This window comes from Mobula birostris, chromosome 6, assembly GCF_030028105.1.
Source record: "Mobula birostris isolate sMobBir1 chromosome 6, sMobBir1.hap1, whole genome shotgun sequence".
NCBI classification, from domain to species: domain Eukaryota; kingdom Metazoa; phylum Chordata; class Chondrichthyes; order Myliobatiformes; family Myliobatidae; genus Mobula; species Mobula birostris.
In genome coordinates, this window is record NC_092375.1 from 71,656,353 (window position 1) to 71,679,573 (window position 23,221).

A 23,221-nucleotide genomic window follows, 5' to 3' on the forward strand; every position below is an offset into this window, starting at 1 on the left:
CTCCTGGAATGTCTCCAATGGCAGCACATCTTTTCTTAAATAAGGGGCCCAAATTTGCTCACAACTCTCCAACTTTGGTTTGACCAATGCCTTATAGAGTCTCAGCATCACATCCTTGCTCAGTCACGTCTGCACGTCCGATCTCTCAGTACTTACTATTGCACAAAATACCACAGCAGAACCATAAGGCAGAGACACTCTGGTGTGAGGGATGGAGGTTAATATCATTATCAAAGGAATTCTGATCATAGATCCTTCAGTCTATTCTTCTGCCTTTGATCTACTAGAGTGAAAATACTGAGCAGATTCCGGATAGACCAAGGCTTGTTCATGACCAATTTCCACCAATTGCTTCCTTCTGAACCCAAGAGTGTATATGTGGCAAGTTCCACATTATCAATTACTCCTTGTGGACTTGTTTTCAGCACCCACTAGAAGGACTGCACATGGGTTTCACATGGTTTGCTAATTAAGCAGATTCTGAATGGAAATTTATCTTCAATCCTGTATGTTTCTATGGTTTCCTATAGCTTTTCATTGTGCACTTCCAATGCCTAAAAATATACTCCAGTGCTCACTTTATTAGATACACCTGCTCGTTAATGCAAATACCTAATCAGCCAATCAGGTGGCAGCAGCTCAGTGCATAAAAGCATGCAGACATGGTCAAGAGGATCAGTTGTTCTTCAGAATGGGGAAGGAATGTAATCTCAGTTACTTTGACCATGGTATGATCTGTTTAAGGTGGTGCTGGTGAAACACAGTGACAACTTACTAGCAGCAAACAAAACAACTAGCTACTCTATTAATCACACTTTTTTCTGTAAAGTGAACAGTGAAAACAATAGCCTGTAACTTTACTTTCAGATATGAGGTTTTGAACCTCCGGTATGACCTGGAATTTTTGCGGTGTGAATCGAAGTCTCAAAGGAGCAGGGCGGTTGCCGCGTGGTGTGTATGGGCTGAATTCAGACGCAGGGCCTAGGTCCGAAAGCGAAGAACGAGCCAATGTTTGGCCATTGCTGAAGCGGACTTGTAGCCGATACAAAGTGACCGATCTGAGGAGAGGTAGAATTGAGGTGGCAAGGCCTGGGTCCAATAACGAAGCGAGGAGCAAGCCAGTATTTGAATGCCTTAAGTGCTGGCCCAGATGAAAAGGTCAAGGTGTCAGGGCCAGAGGCAAGGGACAGACCAGCATTCAGCTACACACATAACAGTTGCTGGTGAACGCAGCAGGCCAGGCAGCATCTCTAGGAAGAGGTGCAGTCGACGTTTCAGGCCGAGACCCTTCGTCAGGACATTCAGCTCTCTGCTTGGCGAGGCTTACTCATCTCTGCGCTGAACTCAGGCTGTGTCCTGCAACTAACGGGGTCCTGGAAGGGCTGTGATTGGCTTTGTGATCATGAACTCACTTTTGTGAACTTTAGTTCTGAATGTTATTTGCTTCCTTTTTATTGTTTACATGATTTGTTTGCTTTTTTCCACACTTTTTTATGGGTTCTATTGGGGTTTCTTTGTTTTGTGGCTGCCTGTAAGGAGACAGATCTCAAGGTTGTAATTAGCATACATATGTTGACAATAAATGTACTTTGAATTTTGAATGATTGTTGGTGCCAGATAGGGTGGTTTGAGTATCTCAGAAACTGCTGAACTCCTGGGACTTCCACATACAGCAGTCTCTAAATTTTACAGAAAATGGTACAATAAACCAAAATAAATCCAGTGAGCGACAGTTCTGTGGGCAAAAACACCTTGTTAATCTGAGAGGTTAGAGGGGAATGGCCAGACTGGTTCAAGCTGACAGGAAGGTGACAGTAACTCAAATAACCTCACGTTACAACAGTGGTGTGCAGAAGAGCATCTCTGAATGCACAACATGTTGAACCTTGTAGTGGGTGGGTTACAGCAGCAGACGACCATGAACATTAGGTTCAGGAGGGTCCTAATAAAGAAGCCACTGGGTGTATTAATGGTTCAAGTAGAATTGCGGCTAAAAAGGATGTTTTTTTTCCCTCTATAGAGGTAAACTAGTAATAAGCAGGACATAATATTGACATGCACATTTTAATGCTCTGATCAAACAATGCTTCATAAAAATTGAATATAGGAAGTAGGAACTAGAAAGAAACAGTTTGCTATTTCCTGTTAGAGTCTTGGTTCAAAATGATGACTGTTCATTACCTTCCATAGATGCTGTCTGACTTGTTGAGTTCCTTCAGCATTTTGTGTGTGTTGCTCAATATTTACATATCAAATAGTTTACTATTTCACTTCTGTTCTTTTAGCGAACATGATACGTCAGGGTTTAGCTGGTGCTGCTGCACGTAGGCACATACCGTAAAACCGCCAAACAGCATCCTCCTGCAGACCTGTCTGATATTGTCCAAGAGTGAAATTTCAGGGAAGCAATCAGATTTCAATAACATCCGGACCAACTTTAAGGTGTTGATTTTGATCAGTCTCCTGAGAAGTAGAGCTGAAGTTAGATCAGGAAAAGCCACAAGTGAACCAGGAGCGTCTCCATTTGAACCTCACGTAGCAGATTGAAACAGACCTCTCAAAAGAGCAAACCTTCCGACCAACAGCAGGGCTGCCAGACTTGAGCATACATCACAGACCGAAAAGACCTTCATATCAAGAAAATATCAAAACATGTGGCAATCTTTTTGATCCTCAGTTCTTCTAGCAGCCCTCCTTTTAAAATAAATTGTAACAAAGCATATACTTATCAACTCAGCCAGATCAAACAAACAGCATGAAACACAGTGGGTGCTTTGGACCATTGATATTTTAATTCTGTTCACTTGCTCTTGATTCATACCCTTGAATATTTTTCCTTCATGTCTTTCTCTAATTCATTCATAAATGTAATGGCTTCACAAGCCAACTACAGTAATATATTCTTCCCTTAATAATTATTTGTGGGAAAAGTCACTCCTAAATTCTGCCTTTATGTGCTACTTCTTTGCTGATCAGGAAATTTTAAGCAAATGTTTCATTCACCAGGGTAGAGAAGGTTAAGGGGAGATGTAATAGAAGGTGAAAGGATTTAGAGAGATAATGGGAGAAAATGATTGCATAGTGAGAGGCTGGAAGTAACATTTGTCGGCAGATAGAATGAATTATTCGTAAGTGAACCAAGGTAAGGATGGGGGAATTGGAAAAACAAGATGATAAATATTCAATATAAATTATAAGAAGAGGCATTAAATCAGCTTTGATGCTCTGCGAACACTGATACGGAGAGAAATTACCAAGTACTGAATCTGTATCCTAAAAGTTGAATGTTATGATAGATTTAAGTTCACCTCTTTATTCTCATAATACAACACAATTTTCCCTTAAATGAACTGGCTTGTTCATACAGAATGTTTTCTGGTAGCCAATAATTTTCTAGAATGTTATGTTGCTTAAGGATTTATATAATCATTTTTGGTATTTGAAATGCTTCAATTTAAGACCGAAAGCTCCATTTCAACCAAATATGATACAATCAAGCTATCATTTCTGTAGTCATGTTTTCTATACATTTCATTATTGAATAAATCAATACCTGATTGGTAGCACACAGTTTCAAACACCAAAAGCTAAGAACAAAACCCAGGTGTATTGTAGAGCCCCCACTCACCCAAGAAAATACGGTTGCAGAACCTGAAAAGCAATAAACTGTCATGCGAGAAGGGTGAAATAAATGCCAAAACCATCTTGACAGGTCAGGCAGCATCTAGGGAGGAAGAAATAGACAATGTTTTCAGTCAAAGTCAGAACCAAGACAGTTAGAAAGCAAACATGTTTTAAGGGTGAGGAGTAAAGAAAACAATGGACTGTCTGAAATAAGGTGAGGAACAGAAACAGAATGACACAGTATAGGCTAATGCTCACAGAGAGGTGTCTATTGTGCCTGGAAAGAGTGTTTGCCTCCCTGGATAATGGAAGGAGAATCTGAAACACTAATTTTACACACAAGATCCTGCAGATGTTGAACTCCCATGGTTCTGGCCCTTCTCACCTACACCCGTGACACTTCACATGCTCTTAATCCCTTCATCCACTTTCAGTTCGCTGGCCCTGACTGCCTCATTTTCACTACGAATATCCAATCCCTGTACACTTCTATAGCAATCAGCAAGGCATTAAAGCCCTCCACTTCACACTAAACAACAGGCCTAACCAGTTCTCCTCCACCACCTGTCTTTTTGTCGGCTACACAGAACTGTCTGTTCTCCAAGCCTACACTGGTAACACTCCTCAACTCTTTCTGTGCTGCATTGATGACTGCATTCGTGCTACTTCCTACACCTATGATAACCTCTTCAATTTCAGCAACTCCACCTCAACTTCAACCATGCCCTCAAAAATTACTTGGTCTATCTCTGACGCCTCCCTCCCCTTTCTTGATTTCTGTGTCTCCATCTACGGAGGCAGATTGTCTACTGATATCTTTTATAAACCTACTGACTGTCACAGCTATCTTGACTTTACCTCTGCCAAGCCTGTCACTTGTAAAAATGCAATTCTCTTTTCTCATTTCCTCTGTCTCCACCCCATTTCTTCTTAGAACGAGGTTTTCCATTCTCGAGCATCAAAGATGTCCTACTTTTTCCCTTCCTCTACCATCAACGCTGCTCTCCACGCACCTTCTCCATCACCCTCACCCCATCTTCTCATTGCCAACACAGAGACAGAGAACCCTTGTCCTTACCTACCACCCCACTAGCTTCTGCATGAAGCACATCATTCTCTGCAACTTTCGCTATCTTCAACAGGATCCCACAACTAAACACATCCTTCTCTCCCACCTCACACTTCGCTTTCCACAGGGATCGCCCTCTCTGTGACTACCCTGTCCATTAATCCCTCCCCACAGATCTCCCTCTTGGCCCTTACCCTACAACCGGGACAAGTGCTACCAGCACCGGCTTCTTCACCTCTGTTCAGGGCCATTCGGGGCCCCAAACAGTCCTTCCAGGTGAGGCAGCAAGGCAGCAGACCTGCAAGTCTGATAGTGTCATCTACTGTATCTGGTACAGCTTCCTCTACATTAGCAAGACATTACATCCACTGCTCTACCTTCATCAATGTGCTTTGTTACATCCTCACAAAGAATTCAATCAGGCTCGTAAGGCACAACCTGCCCTTAACAAAGCAATGCTGACTATCCCTAATCAGATTATATCTCTCCAAATACTCATAAATTCTGCCTCTCAGGATCTTCTCCAACAACTTGCCCACCTCTGAAGTAAGACTGACTGGTCTATAATTTCCTGGGTTATCTCTACTCCCGTTCTTGAACAAGGGAACAACATTTGCAACCCTCCAATCCTCTGGTATTTTTCCCGTCGTTGTTGATGATGCAAAGATCATCGCCTGAGACTCAGCATTCGCCTCCTTCGCTATTCACAGTAGCCTGACGTATGGTATATCTCGTCCCAGTGACTGATCTAACTTAATGCTTTTCAAAAGCTTCAGCACATCCTCTTTCTTAATGTCTATATGCTCAAGCGTTTCAGTCCACTGTAAGTCATCCCCACAATTGCCAAGGTCCCTCTCCCTGGACAGTACTGAAGCAAAGTGTTCATTAAGTGCCTCTGCTACCTCCTCCATCTCCATGCATATGTTTCCGCTATTACACCTGATTGGTCCTATTTTCACATGGCTCATCCTCTTGTAGAATGCCTTGGAGTTTTCCTTAATTCTGCTCACTAAGACCTTCTTGTAGCCCCTTCTAGATCTCCTAATTTTATTCTTAAGCTCCTTCCTGGCAACCTTGTAATTTTCTAGAACTCTATCAGTACCTAGTTTCTTGAACCTTTTGTAAGCGGTTCTTCTTAACTAGATTTTCCACATCCTTTGTACACCCTACCATCTTTTACCAGTAACCCTGAGGTTCGGCCAGCATAGGTTTGTCTAGGGGAAGACAGCCTCGGGCCCAGCCAAACTGAGAATTCTCGTTTGTGAGGATGCTGCGTGATGTGTTGCCCGGTTACGAATCTGAACCGCAAAATATCAGACAGTACACTGTATGCAATTAAACAATTGAACTTCATAATTCTTAAACAACAGGAATTCTGCGGATGCTGGAACTTCAAGCAACACACATACAAGTTGCTGGTGAACGCAGCAGGCGAGGCAGCATCTCTAAGAAGAGGTGCAGTCGACGTTTCAGGCCAAGTCCTGACGAAGGGTCTCGGCCTGAAACGTTGACTGCACCTCTTCCTAGAGATGCTGCCTGGTCTGCTGCGTTCACCAGCAACTTGTATGTGTGTTTCATAATTCTTAATCTGACTATAGGGTTAGTAAAGAAAATAAAAAGAAAAAGGGCCCATTTTAATGAAACAGCCTAATGTACACGTTGGAGCTCACGGAATCGTCCATTCGACCCCCCCCCCCCCCACATCGACTTCCTCCGAGCGTTGCTGACCGTCAGACCCTCGCTCCAAGTCCACTCCGTCTGGCGGTCTACCAACTCCTTCCATTCGTGTCTTCAAAAGTTGGCCTGCAGGTTATTAAGAAGGCAAACAGAATGTTGGCCTTCATTGCTAGAGGGATTGAATTCAAGAGCAGGGAGGTCATGCTGTAACTATACAGGGTACTGGTGAGGCCGCACCTGGAGTACTGTGTGCAGTTCTGGTCTCCATACTTGAGGAAGGATATACTGGCTTTGGAGGCAGTGCAGAGGAGGTTCACCAGGTTGATTCCAGGGATGAAGGGGTTAACTTATGAGGAGAGATTGATTCGCCTGGGACTATACTCTCTGGAATTCAGAAGAATGAGAGGGGATCTTATAGAAACATACAAAGTTTTGAAAGGGATAGATAAGATAGAAATAGGAAAGTTGTTTCCATTGGTAGGTGAGACTAGACCCAGGGGACATTGCCTTAAGATTCAGGGGAGAAGATTTAGGATGGAGAGGAGGAGAAACTGTTTTTCCCAGAGAGTGGTGAATCTGTGGAATTCTCTTTCCAGGGAAGCAGCTAAGGCTTCTTCACTAAATATATTTAAGGTACAGTTAGATAGGTTTTTACATAATAAGGGAATTAACGGTTATGGGGAAAAGGCGGGTAGATGGAGCTGAGTTTATGATCAGATCAGCCATGGACTTATTGAATGGCGGGGCAGGCTCGATGGGCCAGATGGCCTACTCCTGCTCCTATTTCTTATGTTCTTATGTTATAATACCAGTATTATACCAGTATAATACCGATATTAAAAACCGCAAAATCCCTGCTCCCAGACCCTCCAGAAAAAACAACATGCCTCTCATTGGCTAGCATACATGCCAAAGCCCCCATAATCTCTAGTCATAACCTAAACATTGCTGCTACAGAGAAACCATTACCTTCGCAATGAAACATTAGATTAGATTTAGATTATGAGGACACACAGTCCTCGCTTATTGTCATTTAGTAATGCATGCATTAAGAAATGATACAATGTTCCTCCAGTGTGATATCACAGAAACACAATACAGACCAAGACTAAAAAAACTGACAAAATCCACATAATTATAACATATAGTTAAAACAGTGCAAAGCAATACCGTAATTTGATAAAGAACAGACCATGGGCATGGTAAAAAAAAAAAGTCTCAAAGTCTTGAAAGTCCCATCATCTCACGCAGACGGTAGAAGGAAGAAACTCTCCCTGCCATGAACCTCAAGCGCCGCAAGCTTGCCGATGCAGCACCCTGGAAGCACCCGACCACAGCCGACTCTTGAGTCCGTCCGAAAACTTCGAGCCTCCAACCAGCCCTCCGACACCGAGCACCAAACACCATCTCTGCCGAGCGCTTCAACCCCAGCCCCGGCTGCCAGGCATCAGGCAAAGCCGAGAACTCAGGGCCTTCTCCACCGGAGATTCTCGATCGCACAGCAGCAGCGGCAGCGAAGCAGGCATTTCAGAAGTTTCTCCAGATGTTTCTCCGTGCTTCTCACATTTGTCTCCATCAAATCAGGATTGTGTACGGCATCCTACTTGACAAATACAGATATCACTCACCGGAGAGGCCGCGCGTGCTGCGTCACGCTGCCATCTTCTCCTCCCCCTACAGAGAGACCATTACATTAGCAGTGAAACCTTACAACGCATTACTCTCTCACCCCACCAAATTTAGTCATGTCCTCATGACATTGAGATAATTCACCAAACCTTCCTGCAAAACACAAAGTCCAATCCAGGTGTAAAAAGCAGTGACATAGGTCCCCAAAACAGTAGGGGTCACACTCTGTTCCCCCGGTGCTACATAGGCCAGCCTATCTGGTGGTCTCCTAATTCTCTGAGACCTCTGTAACCCCCAACCTAACTCTTCAGGTTCAGACACTATTGGGGATACTTCCGGTCTACCTGGCGAGGCCTCTCCCGGCCTATCACTCATGCCCACCTGCATCTCAGACCGCTCTGTCCCATGACCAAACCCCACTTCATCCCTTGCAGAGCCCCGCTGCAACCCAGGCTGCAACTCCCCCCGCCCCGCCCAATTCCACCTGACTCAGCGGGAGAAGGGATGGGAGTCTCTTACTCAATCAATGGGGAGTTAGCAAAAGGAAGCATATACCACACATCCAGGTCCTCATCCTCCGAATTAGTATCCCTCTCAGGGTTGAGGGCCAGCCTAACCTCACTGTCTATAGGCCCTGCAGTCGCCCTGTGTTTCCGTAGAGTCCTATAACTAGCTGTAGGCTCCAAGTCGGGCTCAGGGTCTACCTGCACCTCTTGTCCGATGGAGAATCTTGACGGACCCATCCACATCCTCTGGTTTCACCTGAAAAACTGGTAGGTTTGGCATTTGACTCTCCACTACATAGGGCGTAGCTGCCCAGCAGTCAGCCAATTTATGCTTTCCAGGTAGCCTAAATTCCTTATGAGAACTCTGTCTCCCAGCAGGAGTTGGGAGAACCTCACCTTTTGATCATACCTCCTCTTATTTCCTTGATTCTGCTTGGCAGCTGCCACTCTAGCTAATTCATAAGCCCTTTTCAGCTCTCTTCTCATGTCAGGACACATACTTCAGATAAGTTTTCAGTGGTAAATCACATTCATCAGTCCCAAAACAAAGTTCAATGGGCAACCTCACCTCATACCCAAGCATCAGATAATATGGTGAGTACCCAGTAGCTTCATTTCGTGTACAGTTGTGACTCCACCTGCTCTTCTTGCTGATCTCCAGGGTCCCAAGCACGTCTAGCAAGGTCCAATTAAACCTCTCGGGCTGGGGATCACCCTGCGGGTGATAGGGTGTGGTCCTCGACGTTTCAACTCCAAGCATGCCCAGTAACTCATGGATGAGTCTGCTCTCAAAATCCCGTCCCTGATCACTGTGTATCTGCCTAGGGAGGCCATAATAAATGAAATACTTCTCCCAGGACACTTTGGCCATCGTGGACGCCCTCTGGTCTTTGGTAGGAAACGCCTGTGCATATCAGGTGTAGTGGTCCATGATGACTAAGGCATTCGACGAGTTGCTGGCACCGGGTTCTATCAACAGGAAATTGATACACACCAGTTTCAGGGGCTCCACACTCTGCAAGTGGGACAAGAGAGCTGTCTCAGAGGGACACTAGACATTACCGTCACCAGGAACAGATGCGCCAGGGGCATCCCCTGCCTGAAGGTGACCTCCGTCTTCATGGTGTTCCTGACAATCACTGCCTCCTGCTCGCCTGTACAACCAAGGGCTTCTGCAGGTCGGGCCTCACCAGTAGCCCAGCAGGAAATCCCAACTCCGCCCTAGTGGTCTCACGGAGCGTCTACTAAGAGGGCTTGGCCCTCAGACGCTTCAAGAAATTTGGGCGTCCCCATCACTCTCACTACTTCCCCAGGTCGTACCACCATTGGCCTCGTCTAAATTCGGTATCTGGTCTGATGCAGCCACGCACTTCCTCAAAAGCAACTCAAAACACCGGGTGCACAGACATTGTCCCCAAAAAGCTCTCACCAGCCTTCTTGCAGGCCCCCATGAGCCTCCTCACAAGAGGGTTGTTGGTCCCCAACAGAATAGAAACACCACCCTTCTCAACGGGGTCCAGACAAACCAACACTAATGTATCAAGGACCTCAGACACACCCACATCGGCCTCCGAAAACTCCAACTTCACTGACAAATAACCATCGTATGGATAATCGCTAGCACTAAGGCCCCAAATCTCCAGTGCCCTGAGTAGTGACAATGGTAAATGCTTTAGATACCGGTATTAAAACGAACGGTATAACAACGTGGCCTGCAACCCGATGTCGGGTATGGCTCTAGCATAAATACCCTCTATCCATAGCGACACATTGAAGCATGGTCCCACTAAACCTTCAGGAATAGGGTCTTCCGCTTTCGGGAGTTCCTTGGTATATTGCTGAGAACGTGTTCCCCCAGAGACACCAGGCCTTTCCCTCCCTGGGTCTCCTAATGACTAAGTTTTCCCAACAACTCTCTGTTTATGTACCTAGGGGCTCACTCTCCTCGTGTGACACTGGCTGCTAGCAACCCTCCGCATTGTTCGTCCCCTTGGGGAATCCGCCCCCCCCCCATCAGCTCCATCATATGGGGGGGGGGGGGGTCACACTCGTTGATAACAGCCAAGACATCTCAATTCGCAACTCTGCCACAATGTCCTCTACTGTTCCCTGGGTCAGGCTATCCGTGGTCACTTCACCGCATTGGACTACTACTGAGGACAGTACCCTGCTGACTGAGTCCTCCCATGCCTCTGCTGCGCTCTCCTCTTCCCGTACCTCTCTGATCAGCTCAACAAAAGATGGAGGGGGGGGGTGCATCTTATGAGACTGTCAGAGACCCCAACCAATCAGCTCCTGGGACTGGGCACCCCTGGCTATCTGGTCCATTCTTAACTGATCCACCTCAGCTACCTGAATGACCCCTCTGCGCCACAAGCGATTGAGCTCTCTCTCTAACTGAAAAGTAAAAGCAGAAAGCTTCTCCCCCCTCTCCTGACACACGTTCTGAAACCCCATTGCGCTCCCTGTTATACCAAAAGCGCTCTCCAATGCACCCAGATAATCGGCAATGCTAGCTAAGGGTTGGTGTGTTTTCACAGCTCTCACCACGTCAGCCCACTCAAAATTGTAACCAATCTCTGTTGTATTACATCATCAGAGAACTGCCACTCATCTAACAACTGAGAGGTCTGCTCCACCCAAGTCTCATGCTCCTCTTCCCTGGAGCCTACCAAAGCAGGGACTTTGAACCTGGGTATTTTTCCAATTTTACGCCAGAGAAGTAAGTGTGGATACTACCTCAGAAGTCTCATTTTTCACTGGGGGACGGGGACTAACTAGACATTCCAAATCCGACCACTCTTTCCCCTCACTGCTCAGAAACGATAGAACCCTGTCTTTGGAGTCTCTGCCCCTAGCTACAGGAAGCTCAGCTTGTGACTGGGCCCACTCCACTACATTCTCCTCCTCACTAACGGTATGGACAGGCCATGGCCCTGCCTCACCTGGGGCACAGACAGACGCTGGCAGCTCCACCGCCGTTACATCAGTGCTAGTCTGAACTAAAACAAGGTCTGAGCCTGCCATCCTATCAAATCTCTGCACTACAACTGCAACTTTGCCAATAGCTTTAACCATACTCAAAAATTGAATTAACAATTAATCCGGGGTATGAATAACCACCCCACTCAACAGGCACGCATTAGTTACCAGTAACCTCGTGGAGGGGCACCAGCATTTCACCCCGCCAGCATCCATACCAGCACAGGCTTTAACACACAGCCCACTGGTTCGATGCTCAGGGCCATCATACAGCATCCAACGGAATCAATCCCGGAATGATACCCCCACAATTGTAACCCTGAGGTTTGACCGGCCTATGTTAGTCTAGGGTGAGACAGCCTCTGGCCCAGCCAAACTGAGAAATCTTGTTTATCTGGATGCTGCGTGATGTGTTGCCCAGTTACAAATACAAACTGCAAAATATCAGACAGTACACTGTATGCAATTAAACAATTGAACCTTATAAATCTTAATCTGACTATAGGGTTAGTAAAGAAAATAAAAAGAAAAAGGGCACATTTCAGTGAAACAGTCTAAGGTGCACATTGGAGCTCACGGAATCATCCAGTCATCCCCCATCGACCTCCTCTGAGCATTGCTGACTGTCGGACCCTCACTCCCAGTCCACTCCACCCTGTGGTCCACCAACTCTTTCCATTCGCCTCTTCTTGCTTCACCTCTTGCCAACCAAAATCCGCAAAGTCCCTGCTCCCAGACCCACAAGAAAGAACAACATACCTCTCATTGGCTAGCATACATTCCAAAGTCCCAGTTATCTCTAGTCATAACCCAAACATTGCTGCTACAGAGAAGCCATTACCTTAGCAGTGAAACATTACAGAGATTCCATTACATTAGCAGTGAAACCTTACAGCACATTACATACCCTACCATCCTTTCCCTGCCTCAGTGGAACATAGCTATGTAGGATACTATGCAATTGTTCTCTGAACATTTGCCACATTTCTGCCTTGCATTTCCCTCAATACTATTTTTGTCTGGTGTGAACTCCTGGCAGGCCTTCTCTCTCTCTTCTACTGAAACCCCTCTTTACTAGGCACTAGGATGAACCATCCTTAATTTCCCACAAAGTTAACTTAAGGCTACACATGCATTAGGATTGGTGAAGGTAGAGCAGTGGATGTAGTGTATATGGACTTCAGTAAGGCAGTTGATAAGTTTCCCCATGCAAGGCTGATTTAGAAAGTAAGGAGGCATGGGATCCAAGGAGGTCTTGCTTTGTGGATCCAGAATTGGCTTGCCCACAGAAGGCAAAAGGTGGTTGTAGATGGTTCGTATTCTGTATGGAGGTCGGTAACCAGTGGTGTTCCATGGGGATTTGTTCTGGGACCCCTCCTCTTTGTGATTTTTATAAATGACCTGGATGAAGAAATAGAAGGGTGGGTTAGTAAGTTTGCTGATGACACAAAGTTGGGGGTATTGTGGATAGTCTGGAGGATTGTCAGAGGTTACAGTGGGACGTTGATAGGATGCAAAGCTGGGCTGAGAAGTGGCAGATGGAGTTCAATCCAGATAAGTGTGAAGTGGTTCATTTTGGTAGTCAAATTTGAAGACAGAATATAATATTAATGGTAAGGCTCTTGGGAGTGTGGAGGATCAGAGAGATCTTGGGGTTCATGTCCATAGGGCACTCAAAGCTGCTGCACAGGTTGAGAGTTTGTTTAGAAGGTGTATAGTGTGTTGGCATTCATCAACCATGGGATTGAGTTCAAGAGCTGTGAGGTAATGTTACAGCTATCTAAGACCTTACTTGGAGTACTGTGTTCATTTCTGGTCACCTCACTACAGGAAGGATGTGGAAATTATAGAAGGAGTGCGGGGGAGACTTACAAGGATATTGCCTGGATTGGAGTGCATAGGTTGAGTGAACTCAGCCTTTTCTCTTTGGAATGACAGAGGATGAGAGGTGACCTGATAGAGGTGTATACGGTGATAAGAGACATTGATCGTGTGGATAGCCAAGGGCTTTTTCTCTGGGGTGAAATGGCTAACACAAGGGGGCATAGTTTTAAGGTGCTTGGAAGTAGGTACAGAGGGGATGTTAGGGGTAGGTTTTTCACACAGAGAGTGGTGGGTGCGTGGAATGCACTGCCGGCGACGGTGATAGAGACTGATACATTAGGGTCTTTTAAGAGACTCTTAGACAGATACCTGGAGCTTAGAAGAATAGAAGGCTATTTGATAGGGCAATTCTAGGCAGCTTCTAGAGTAGGTTACATGATCGACACAACATTGTAAGGTGCTGTGCATTTCTAAGTTCTATGTTCTGAAATTAAATTTATTTTCCTGTAGGTGGTAGGGGCTTGGAGATTCAGTCGAACAAGCTGCAACATCTTTGTGACACTAGATGTGATGATGTGCACTGCAAGCATTTTAAACCTCTGTGCTATCAGCATTGACAGGTGAGTTAGTTCTTCATGCATCTTCAGCCATTGAAAGATGTAGCTACTGGCATTAATCTGCATGATGCTGTGTCTGTTCTCCTCCTAGTTGACCTTGGAATGGAATCCCATCTATTTCTGATACATCCTCAAGATGAAATATGACATCATTAGTAAAACTAGAGTGTAGTCAATGGCACTCTGTCTTTGGGACAGTCACAGTCCTGGAGAAGCAGAATGCTTTGTGTGCCTGAAACTTTGCTGTAGGAAGAAATGAGTGCATCTTGCTCTCTCGAAACAAAGCACACCTATGAATTTCATCACAAGGTAGTACATTTCAAATTGAGATGTAACCAATTCCAGCTTGGAAAATCCTGACTTCGAAGGAATTTATAGCTAGCTTGCCATGAGGAGATTGGCTCAGCATTAATTCTGTACTCACACACTAAATCACAGGACCCTCGTGCATTGTTCCTCACTGAGGTCAACCAAGGAGAATTGCTTCTGGGAGACCCAAAGACAACAAAAAAAATACTGAAGAGAACCTTTTTCTTCCTCTTCTTTCTCTCCCCCTCTCTTCCAGAAGACCTCTCTGCTGCATGTTCTCTTCATAGTATCCAGGTCTGGAAGGAACAGTTTCTGTTGCATCTGTATATGAGAGCTGGCAATTTCAGAGGTCTTGAATTCAGCAGAAAAATATGGCCTTCTAGCACGTCATTTTTGACAATCTTCACAAGTTCTAAACACATCTGAAAGCACCAAATGTTACTTTACTGAAGCCAATACTCCTAGGAATGATGTGATTGATCATCCAAATGACTTCATTTCATCCAGCACAAGCAGTGAATCCTTCCTGCTGCTGAATGCTGATCCTCCATATCCACTGAATACATCGGAATGTCCTACCTATGTAACACATCTGCCAACTCAGATACCACAGGTGATTACCTACAGTTCTTCCCTCTGTGCAGGAGGGTATGCTTACACATCAGAGGCCATGTTGGACACAGTTCAGTACATAGCATCCAATTACCAAGCTCTACACAGTCAGCTGTTGGGTTACTGCTGAAAGGATAAAACCAACATATTTGTAGAAAGCCAATAAAGATAGAAAAAGGAAAAGTCTGAATCTTATCTATATCTTATATAGACCACCATATTCCATTTCTGGATATTGCCCAAACTGATTGGTGCAGTGAATATTAAAATTTGTCCTTAAGATTACTGCCCTAAATCCATCCAGAAATAAACTCCACCTATGCTCTCCTGCAAACAAAAAAGTCAATTTCCTTTGATGTGCCAGAGATGGCTGGGTCAAGGGAATTTGTTAATTTCTCCATTCATTTCCCCCCAACTTCTGCCTTAACCATCCCAGACAGGAAAAAATATTGGCACAAAGTCGATGATATTGAGGGCCCATGTTAGTTATGACCCGGAACAGCACACCTGAGCCTTTTTGTTTGTGTACTGGAGCTGAACAAACTGATGATTTTGGTACTTTGGTTGAAGCTGGTTTCCCCTTGTTTTCAGGTACACAGCTGTGGTAATGCCCATCCGATATAATACGAATTGCAGTTCCAGGAGACGGGTGACTCTAATGATCATTACTGTGTGGATATTATCATTAGCAATTTCTTGTCCCCTCTTGTTTGGTTTCAATACAACAGGTAATTTTACTGTTTGTTTTAAATTAAACAAAATGAAATATTCTTATCACATTTTGAAAATATTAAAAATAATTAAGGATCCTCAGTTACGAAATCTGGTCCAATCTGATCAATACTGACTATAACTCCAACAAAACCAAATGAAAGGGTGATAATTAGTAATATGTGGGTTTCAGTTCTCTAGTCCCACATGATTGGGTCATGTACACCAGACACAGTACAATTCATTGACTATTAAAGAAGCAAAAGGCCACGTTGTGACTCATTGAGTCAAAGAGACAAACAAGGAAACAGTCCCTTTGGCCTACCATACCCACGCTGACCATCAGTCTGACCACACTGACCATCAGGCATATCCACACAATCAATCTGACCACACGGACCATCAACCATATCCACATTGACCATCAATCTGACCACACTGACCATCAGCCATATCCACACTAACCATCAATCTGACCACACTGACCATCAGCCATATCCACACCAACCATCAATCTGACCACACCAACCATCAATCTGACCACACTGACCATCAGCCGTGTCCACACCAACCATCAATCACACATCCTATATTAAATCTAATTTTATTCTCCCCACATTCTCATCAAATTCTCCCACTCACCTACATGCTAGGGGAATTTCCAGTGCCCAATTAACCTGCAAGCCTGCTCCTCTTTGGGATGTGGACGGAAACTGGAGCACCCAAAGGAAACCCACACCATCACAGGAAGAACCTGCAAACTCCACAAAGGCAGCACCTGAAGTCAGGGTTGAACCTGGGTCTTTGGCACTGTGAGGCAGTGACTTTACTTGCTGCACCATTTACCAGTGAATCACCCCAGCATGGAAATATTTGTCATCAATGGGAGGCAATGAATGCCTGACGTGCATTCCTGTAAGTGGAGCTTAGTTGGTACTGGTGAAGCCAGCATTTATTGTCCATCCCTAAAAACCCTGAGAAAGGTGAGACGAGCTGCCTTCTAGAACTACTGTAGAGTATGTGAGGAAGGGATTCGCATACAGCTATCAGGTAGAGAGTTCTCTTTTGACCCGCTAACCGTAAAGGACAAATATACTTCCAATACAGGGCAATATGTGACTCCAATAGCACTTGATGATTCCTTTGCACTTGTCCTTCCCCTGGAGGGTAGAAGTTGCAGGTTTGGTGCTGTGGCTGACAATGCTTTTGTGCATTTCTAAGATGCATAGTTTAAGTGTTGGTAGAGAGAGTGTAAGTTAAAGGTGGTGTTTGGGGTACTAATCAATCGGATTGCTTTGTCCTGGATTGTGCTGACATTCTTGAGTGTTGTTGGAGCTGCACTTCTCCGTCTGCCGCACTCCTGATGTCCTTTCGAAAGTCGGGGGGTTAGTTATTCGGTATACAGTGTTGTAGTCTTGTAGCCTTAGTGTCTATGTGGCTGGTCGAATACAGCTTCTGCTCAGCAATGATCTGCAGGATGTTGATCCTTCAGGTATTTTGAAAATAGTAAAACCACTTATAAACAGGAGTAGATGGACAGGGTCTCCCATATTGAAGAACTTGTTTCCCCGGTATCTGCATGAGTAATGTTATTTGCTGTTTGTGAACTACGTGAGAATTTCCTCTGCATGAGCACACAGACTCTGCCATTCAAGTGAAAGCAGTAAGCAGTTAATTCTACTTTATTTTATTTTTAACTCTAATGCCTACAAGCTAGAAAATTGTCCCCCGTTGGTAGAACCAATTCTGCTATGTGAGTGACGTCATGCTGTGTCTCTTTCTCTGTGAAGCTTGTTCTGGATACCACCTCAATTTGCATAAAAGTTACATTCTATCATTTGATGAAAAATATGGCTTAAGCAACCACTGCCTTTGAAAGGTCTGGGCCACACATATATTTATAGACCTTAACAGGAGAGTTAAGACGCATTTGCATTAATTAACCTGGCAAAGAGTTCAAGGTGTAGCTATCTCTTTGGTCAGATAAAAAGTAATTTGATGGCTGCTCTAACCCCATTCAGGAGCCCATCCTAGTTGCTTCCCCAACCATCCCATCATATCTCTGTCCTCTCTCAATATCCCTCCGCTCACTCTTGTCTTTTCTCTGGAAAATCAGTATGCCCGTTACCTATGTCTACAAGTCACTCCTCCCTAATTATCCTATTCTTCCCCAGACCCACCAGAGGAAAGACTTCTGTGTGCATTTTGGCACACAAAACCCACAGGCTACCTGAAACATTTACTTCCTCCAGTGGAACATACAGTGTATGTCATCATAGGATTGTTGTGCCAAATGACATGGTTTTCTTACATAATGTCAATATTATTGTAATATGACACCCTGTATCGAATGTAGTATTAATGCAAAAGTTGTTATGTTTTAGGCTTATCTGCATTTGTTGTTAACTGTACATTAGGTATCTCACTGGAAAGATCCATAATATGTTAGAAAATGGCAAGATTAAGCAAGATTGGGAAAGAGAGCTTAACATGACCTTGATAACAGAGGATTGGTTGCGAATTTTGAAGTTGGTTAACTCTTCTTCGATTTGTGCCAGTCACTCTTTAATTCAATTTAGAATTGTACATCATTATTATTTGACAAAGGAGAGACTATCTAAGATGTTTCCTAATGTTGATAGTCAGTGTGTTAGATGTAAAACCGAGACAGCTATATTGACACATATGTTTTGGACATATTCTGTATTGAAACAGTTTTGGAAATCTATTTTCTCTACAATTTCTAAAGCTTTGAAAATTAATTTACAACCTAATAAATTGACAGTTTTGTTCGGTATAATCCCTTAATATATTCATGATATTTCTATATCAGACCAACATGTAATTGCAGTTGTTACATTATTGGCCAGTAGAGCTATTTTATTGAAATGTAAAGATGCCTCTGCTCCCTCTTTGATACAATGGTTCTCTCAGGTGATGCTATGTCTTAGTTTGGAGAAAATCAGAAGTCAAACTTTTGATCCTCGATTTGACTTTGAGAAAAGGTGGGGTTCTTTAGCCTGCTATTATCATCTGATTTGAGTTAATTAAGATGGTTTCCTTCTGATTCTTGTTTAAATGGATTTGAGTTGACGGATTGATGTTTTTCTTTTATGGAAGCTTGTATGGCGTATAGCTCCGGGGTTGTGCTTCTAAAGGGTTTTTTTTTCTTTTCATTTTTTTTTTTTGTTAGCAGAGTTTTTTTTGTTTTACTTAGTAGGGGTTCTTTTTTTTTTCCTTCTTTCTTTTTTCCAAAAAAAATTCTTAACACTTTATTTTTTCTTATTATTATTGATATATTGTTTAGCTTTGTTAATCAGTTATTTGATAATTTAATTCCTCATTGTACATATTGACATGTTGACTTGATTAATGTATTTTTGTTGATCTTCAATAATAATTAATAAAAAAGATTTAAAATGAAAAATAAAAGAAAATGGCATTAAATAAATTAATAACCCCCATAACATTTTGCTATTGTTATTTTGCAGGTGACCCCAGTTTATGTTCTATATCCAATCCTGACTTTGTTGTGTATTCCTCCATTGTTTCCTTCTACATGCCATTCCTTATTACACTACTGGTGTATGTACGTATATACATCGTCCTGAAGAAGAGAAGAAAACGCATCACTTTAAGACAAAACAGTGCTGCCACAGCTACAGAAAGTGTCACACAAAGCCAGGTAATCCAGGTACAAGAAAAGTTTTATCAGACAGTGGAACTTATTCTTTGTGTTCTTTGAAAGGGATTTGGCATTTTCCCAATGAGTTCCAATGTTCCGTCAATCAATCACTTACACTAATCCTATAGTGAGTCTGAGTCTGGGGTCTCCATCGGTCAGAGTTGACAATGTGAGGCAGCAGATCTACAATCTGCATCACTGTAATACTTTGACGTAAAGTGAATTAATATACCCATGGAATATATTTCTCACACCAGCTGAATTTGTAGTTTGTAAAGAGTCAAATCAGGGATACTGTTGCATTTGTGACTGTTGCAGGAACTGAGATGCAGAACAGTACCATCCACCACAAGGAAATATAGAGCTAGCATAATGGTGACATTATCATCCAGCTTTGTCCTTAGGCTACCACCAGTCATTTCAGGTAGCTGATGACAACTTTATAAAGATGCTGCAATGAAATGGAAAATATCATCACCTCAAGAGAGCAACAGCACCTACCAGGTCTGGGTCAATTCCTCAATCTCACATTTGTATTCTTTTAACACTTTATCAGATTCTTAAACCACAATATTAATTCAGCTTCTATTTCCTGTTTGATTTGCTGAGATATTCCCGTGTTTTCTGTTTGTTTTTTAAATTTCGTATTTTCCGTTTGCTCCTGGTTTATCACCTCTTTGAACTTCAGAAGAATGAGAGATGATCTTACTGAAATATATAAGATCCTAAACAGTCATGATAGGGTAGACATTGAAATGTTAGCGGGAGACTCATGACAGGAGGTGGGGGGGGGGGGCGGGGGGTGTAGAAAGCAAGAGGTATGTAGAAAGTTTTTCTCGCAGACGATAACAAATCTCTGGAATCCTCTGCCTCAGACAGTGTGAAGGCCAGATCAGTGGAAGGAATTAAAGTGGGGGTGGATTTGTTTAAGACTTGGGAATTAAGAGCTATGGGGATCTGGCAGAGCGAGGAGTTGAGGCCTGGAGTAAATCAGTCATGATGATGTTGAAAGGTGGGGCAGGCTTGAAGAGCCAAGAAACCTATATTTTCTTTATTGAGATACAGCGCAGAACAGGCCTTTCCGGCCTGTCGAGCCACACTGCCCATGCAACCCCCGATTTCATCCCAGCCTAATCACAGGACAATTTATACTGACCAGTTAACCTACCAACCGGAACGACTTTGGACTGTGGGAGGGAACCGGAGCATCTGGAGGGAACCCATGTGGTCACGGGGAGAACGTACAGACTCCTTACAGGCAGCAATGGGGATTGAACCCGGTACCATAAAGCATCGCACTAATCTTTACGCTACCATGCCACCTACTTATGCTCTTACTTTCTTGCGTGATCTCAACAAAAGTGTGTGCATGTGTTGACCTGCCATTTTTAATCTTTCTGAAGTCTGTTGGAATCATTTGTCCACGAAATACACCCTTTCTTAATTGTCATTTTCCCTTTTAATACCACCTTACTCAGAATTTTGGATTCATCTTGCCCATGCTGCCTGGGTCTGCCACTGTTGACTGTCATCAACACAAGCATTCTGATGCATCATTTGGGTGTAGTATTAACTCCATTGCTTATTGATGGCAGGGTTATTAACCATCTATACCAATGGCTGGCGTTCCAAGTCCCAAAAAGAATAGTGGCTATAAGTTAACATAGCAAGGCATTAATTTGAATCTTAATATGATGTTGTTAGTGGAGATTATAAAGCACCACAACTTCATCTGAAAATGAAAGAGGTAATTAGCAACACCTCTAAAGTTACTGTGAAATTAATAATCAGTCTACATCACACTAATGCACAAAATTACTTTGAGTTACTGGCAAGGATCATTTTCAAAGACTAAAAAATGAAAGTGAGGATGATTATGAAATAATTTTGGAATGAACAGTACTGTAAGTAAATAAATGGTTTTAGCGATGATTTGCATAGTGAATCAATAATGCCAGTTGGCTGAATAATAAATTGCAAAATACAATGAAAAATATCCATAAATTTACTCAGATTATTGATTATAATTAGTCAATGAAATGCTAAGAATGGTCAGCTACATACTGGTGATGTAAGTATAGGGCTTTGAACACTAAAGCAGGAAAATAGCTGTTCAGGTGGTGGGATGGAGGTACGTCTCTACCAAAGGAGGTGTAAGGTGCTCCTTCCCTCTGCTAGCATGCAGGTCACCCTTGGGCAAGGTGTAGCACCTGATCAGGGTCATGTGTAGCCACGGGAGCAGATGCTCGATGGTCATATGAGCAACTGGTGCGTATCACAAGTCCTGGTTATGTGACCAGTGACGCCAGACAGACAATCTCTGATGAGTATTGATTATGGCTGAGGTCACCCATCTTGTAAGGACACTGCCCAGAAAAAAGGAATGGCAAACCACTTCTGTAGAAAAATTTGCCAAGCACATTTATGGTCATGAGACCATGATGTCCACATCATACAACAGAGCACACGATGATGATGAATAGCTGCAGAATTTGTGCAAAACTAGCAGATACTTAAAAGTGAAACTATGACTGATCATAAAATAATTTTGGAACAAACAGTGTGTAAATAGTGCAATATCTTACTTCTACTCTAAAACAACTTTCACTGATGTACTTTGTGTTATCACTGACAATAAAATTAAAGTCCAGCTAATTATCTTTTAGTGTGAAATGAGAACAGAATATATTGTTAGGACACCAGGAAAGTCCAAACATATATTAATTAAATAGACTCTGTGAAGCTGTACGAATCTATCACAAGTAATAAGGCTCTCTGATGCATGAGAAGATGTAGATGGCACTGTACTTAACATCTTATCTGAAGAACCTTGTCACAACCAACCTAGTTTACTTGCCCAAGTCCTGAAACAGAATTAAATCAGAAATAAATTTCTAGTGTCAATCTTTTAACTGACAGTGGAATTAATCGAATCAAAATAGTAGAAAGAAAGACAAAGGAAAAGACAACAAATTCATTGAGAAGCTAAGGTTAGTTCAGTTATACAAAAATCGAAAAGTGTAAAATGCAGATGATGCCAACACACCAAGTTAGAGAATGGTAAAAGCTGAGGGAAGGGAAGAGTGGAAAAAGAAAGGGGAGTATTTGGAAACAAATGAAAACACTTGGAGAGTGATAGAGTGATTGGATTGATTAGGGAAGATTCCTTCTGCACAATTAGATCCCACCTCTGAAGCTAACATTAAAAGTTAAGCTTCGCATACTGGAGAGAATGCTGGTGGCCCTTGCACACTCGATAACCAATCACTATACCCTGGACATGTCTAGCTCAGTGACAGGTGTTCCAGGAACCCTCGCCCACTCCAGCAACCTGCTGCCTGCAGTGGCAACCATCAATCCCCTTTGCTGCTTCTGGGAAATAGATCAAGTGGAGGAAAATAAACACAAGAAAGTCTGCAGATGTTGGAAATCCAAAGCAACACATACAAAATGCTGGAGGAACTCAGCAGGTCAGGCAGCATCCATGAAAATGAATAAACAGTTGACGTTTCAGGCTGAGACCCTTCTTCATGACTGAAAAGGAAGGGGTAAGACACAGGATAAAAAGCTGGGGGGGCGGGGAGAAGGATAGCTGGAAGGTGATAGGTAAAGCCAGGTGGGTGGGAAAGATAAAGGGCTAGAGAAGAAGGAATCTGATAGGAGAGGAGAGTGTACCATAGGAGAAAGGGGAGGAGGAGAGGACCAGGGAGGAAGTGCTAGGCCAGTGAGGAGAATAAGCATCTGCCTATCTGTCAGGACAGCATCAAAGTTCTTCAAGATAATATAGTGGTGATCATCACCAACAATGCTGAGACAGCCTACAGAGAGGAGGTGGAAAAACTTGAGGCCTGGTGCCAGGCATATAACCTCTTCCTTAATGTCAACAAGACAAAGGAAATGGTTATCAACTTCAGGAGAACTCATACCACTCACACCCTTCTTTACAGTGGCAGCCCACAGTTGAAACTACGAGCAG

The 23,221-nt window shown here is 43.4% G+C and overlaps 1 protein-coding gene across 1 annotated transcript in view; it reads left to right on the forward strand.

Annotated features, from left to right (window-relative positions):
* Positions 1–23,221, forward strand: part of drd3 (dopamine receptor D3) — a 62,171-nt gene that overhangs the window by 30,571 nt on the left and 8,379 nt on the right. Inside the window, exons 3-5 of the mRNA XM_072262315.1 lie at positions 13,822–13,931; positions 15,441–15,577; positions 19,052–19,245. Coding sequence (XP_072118416.1) covers positions 13,822–13,931; positions 15,441–15,577; positions 19,052–19,245 — 441 coding nt within the window. The remainder of the gene's footprint in view (positions 1–13,821; positions 13,932–15,440; positions 15,578–19,051; positions 19,246–23,221) is intronic.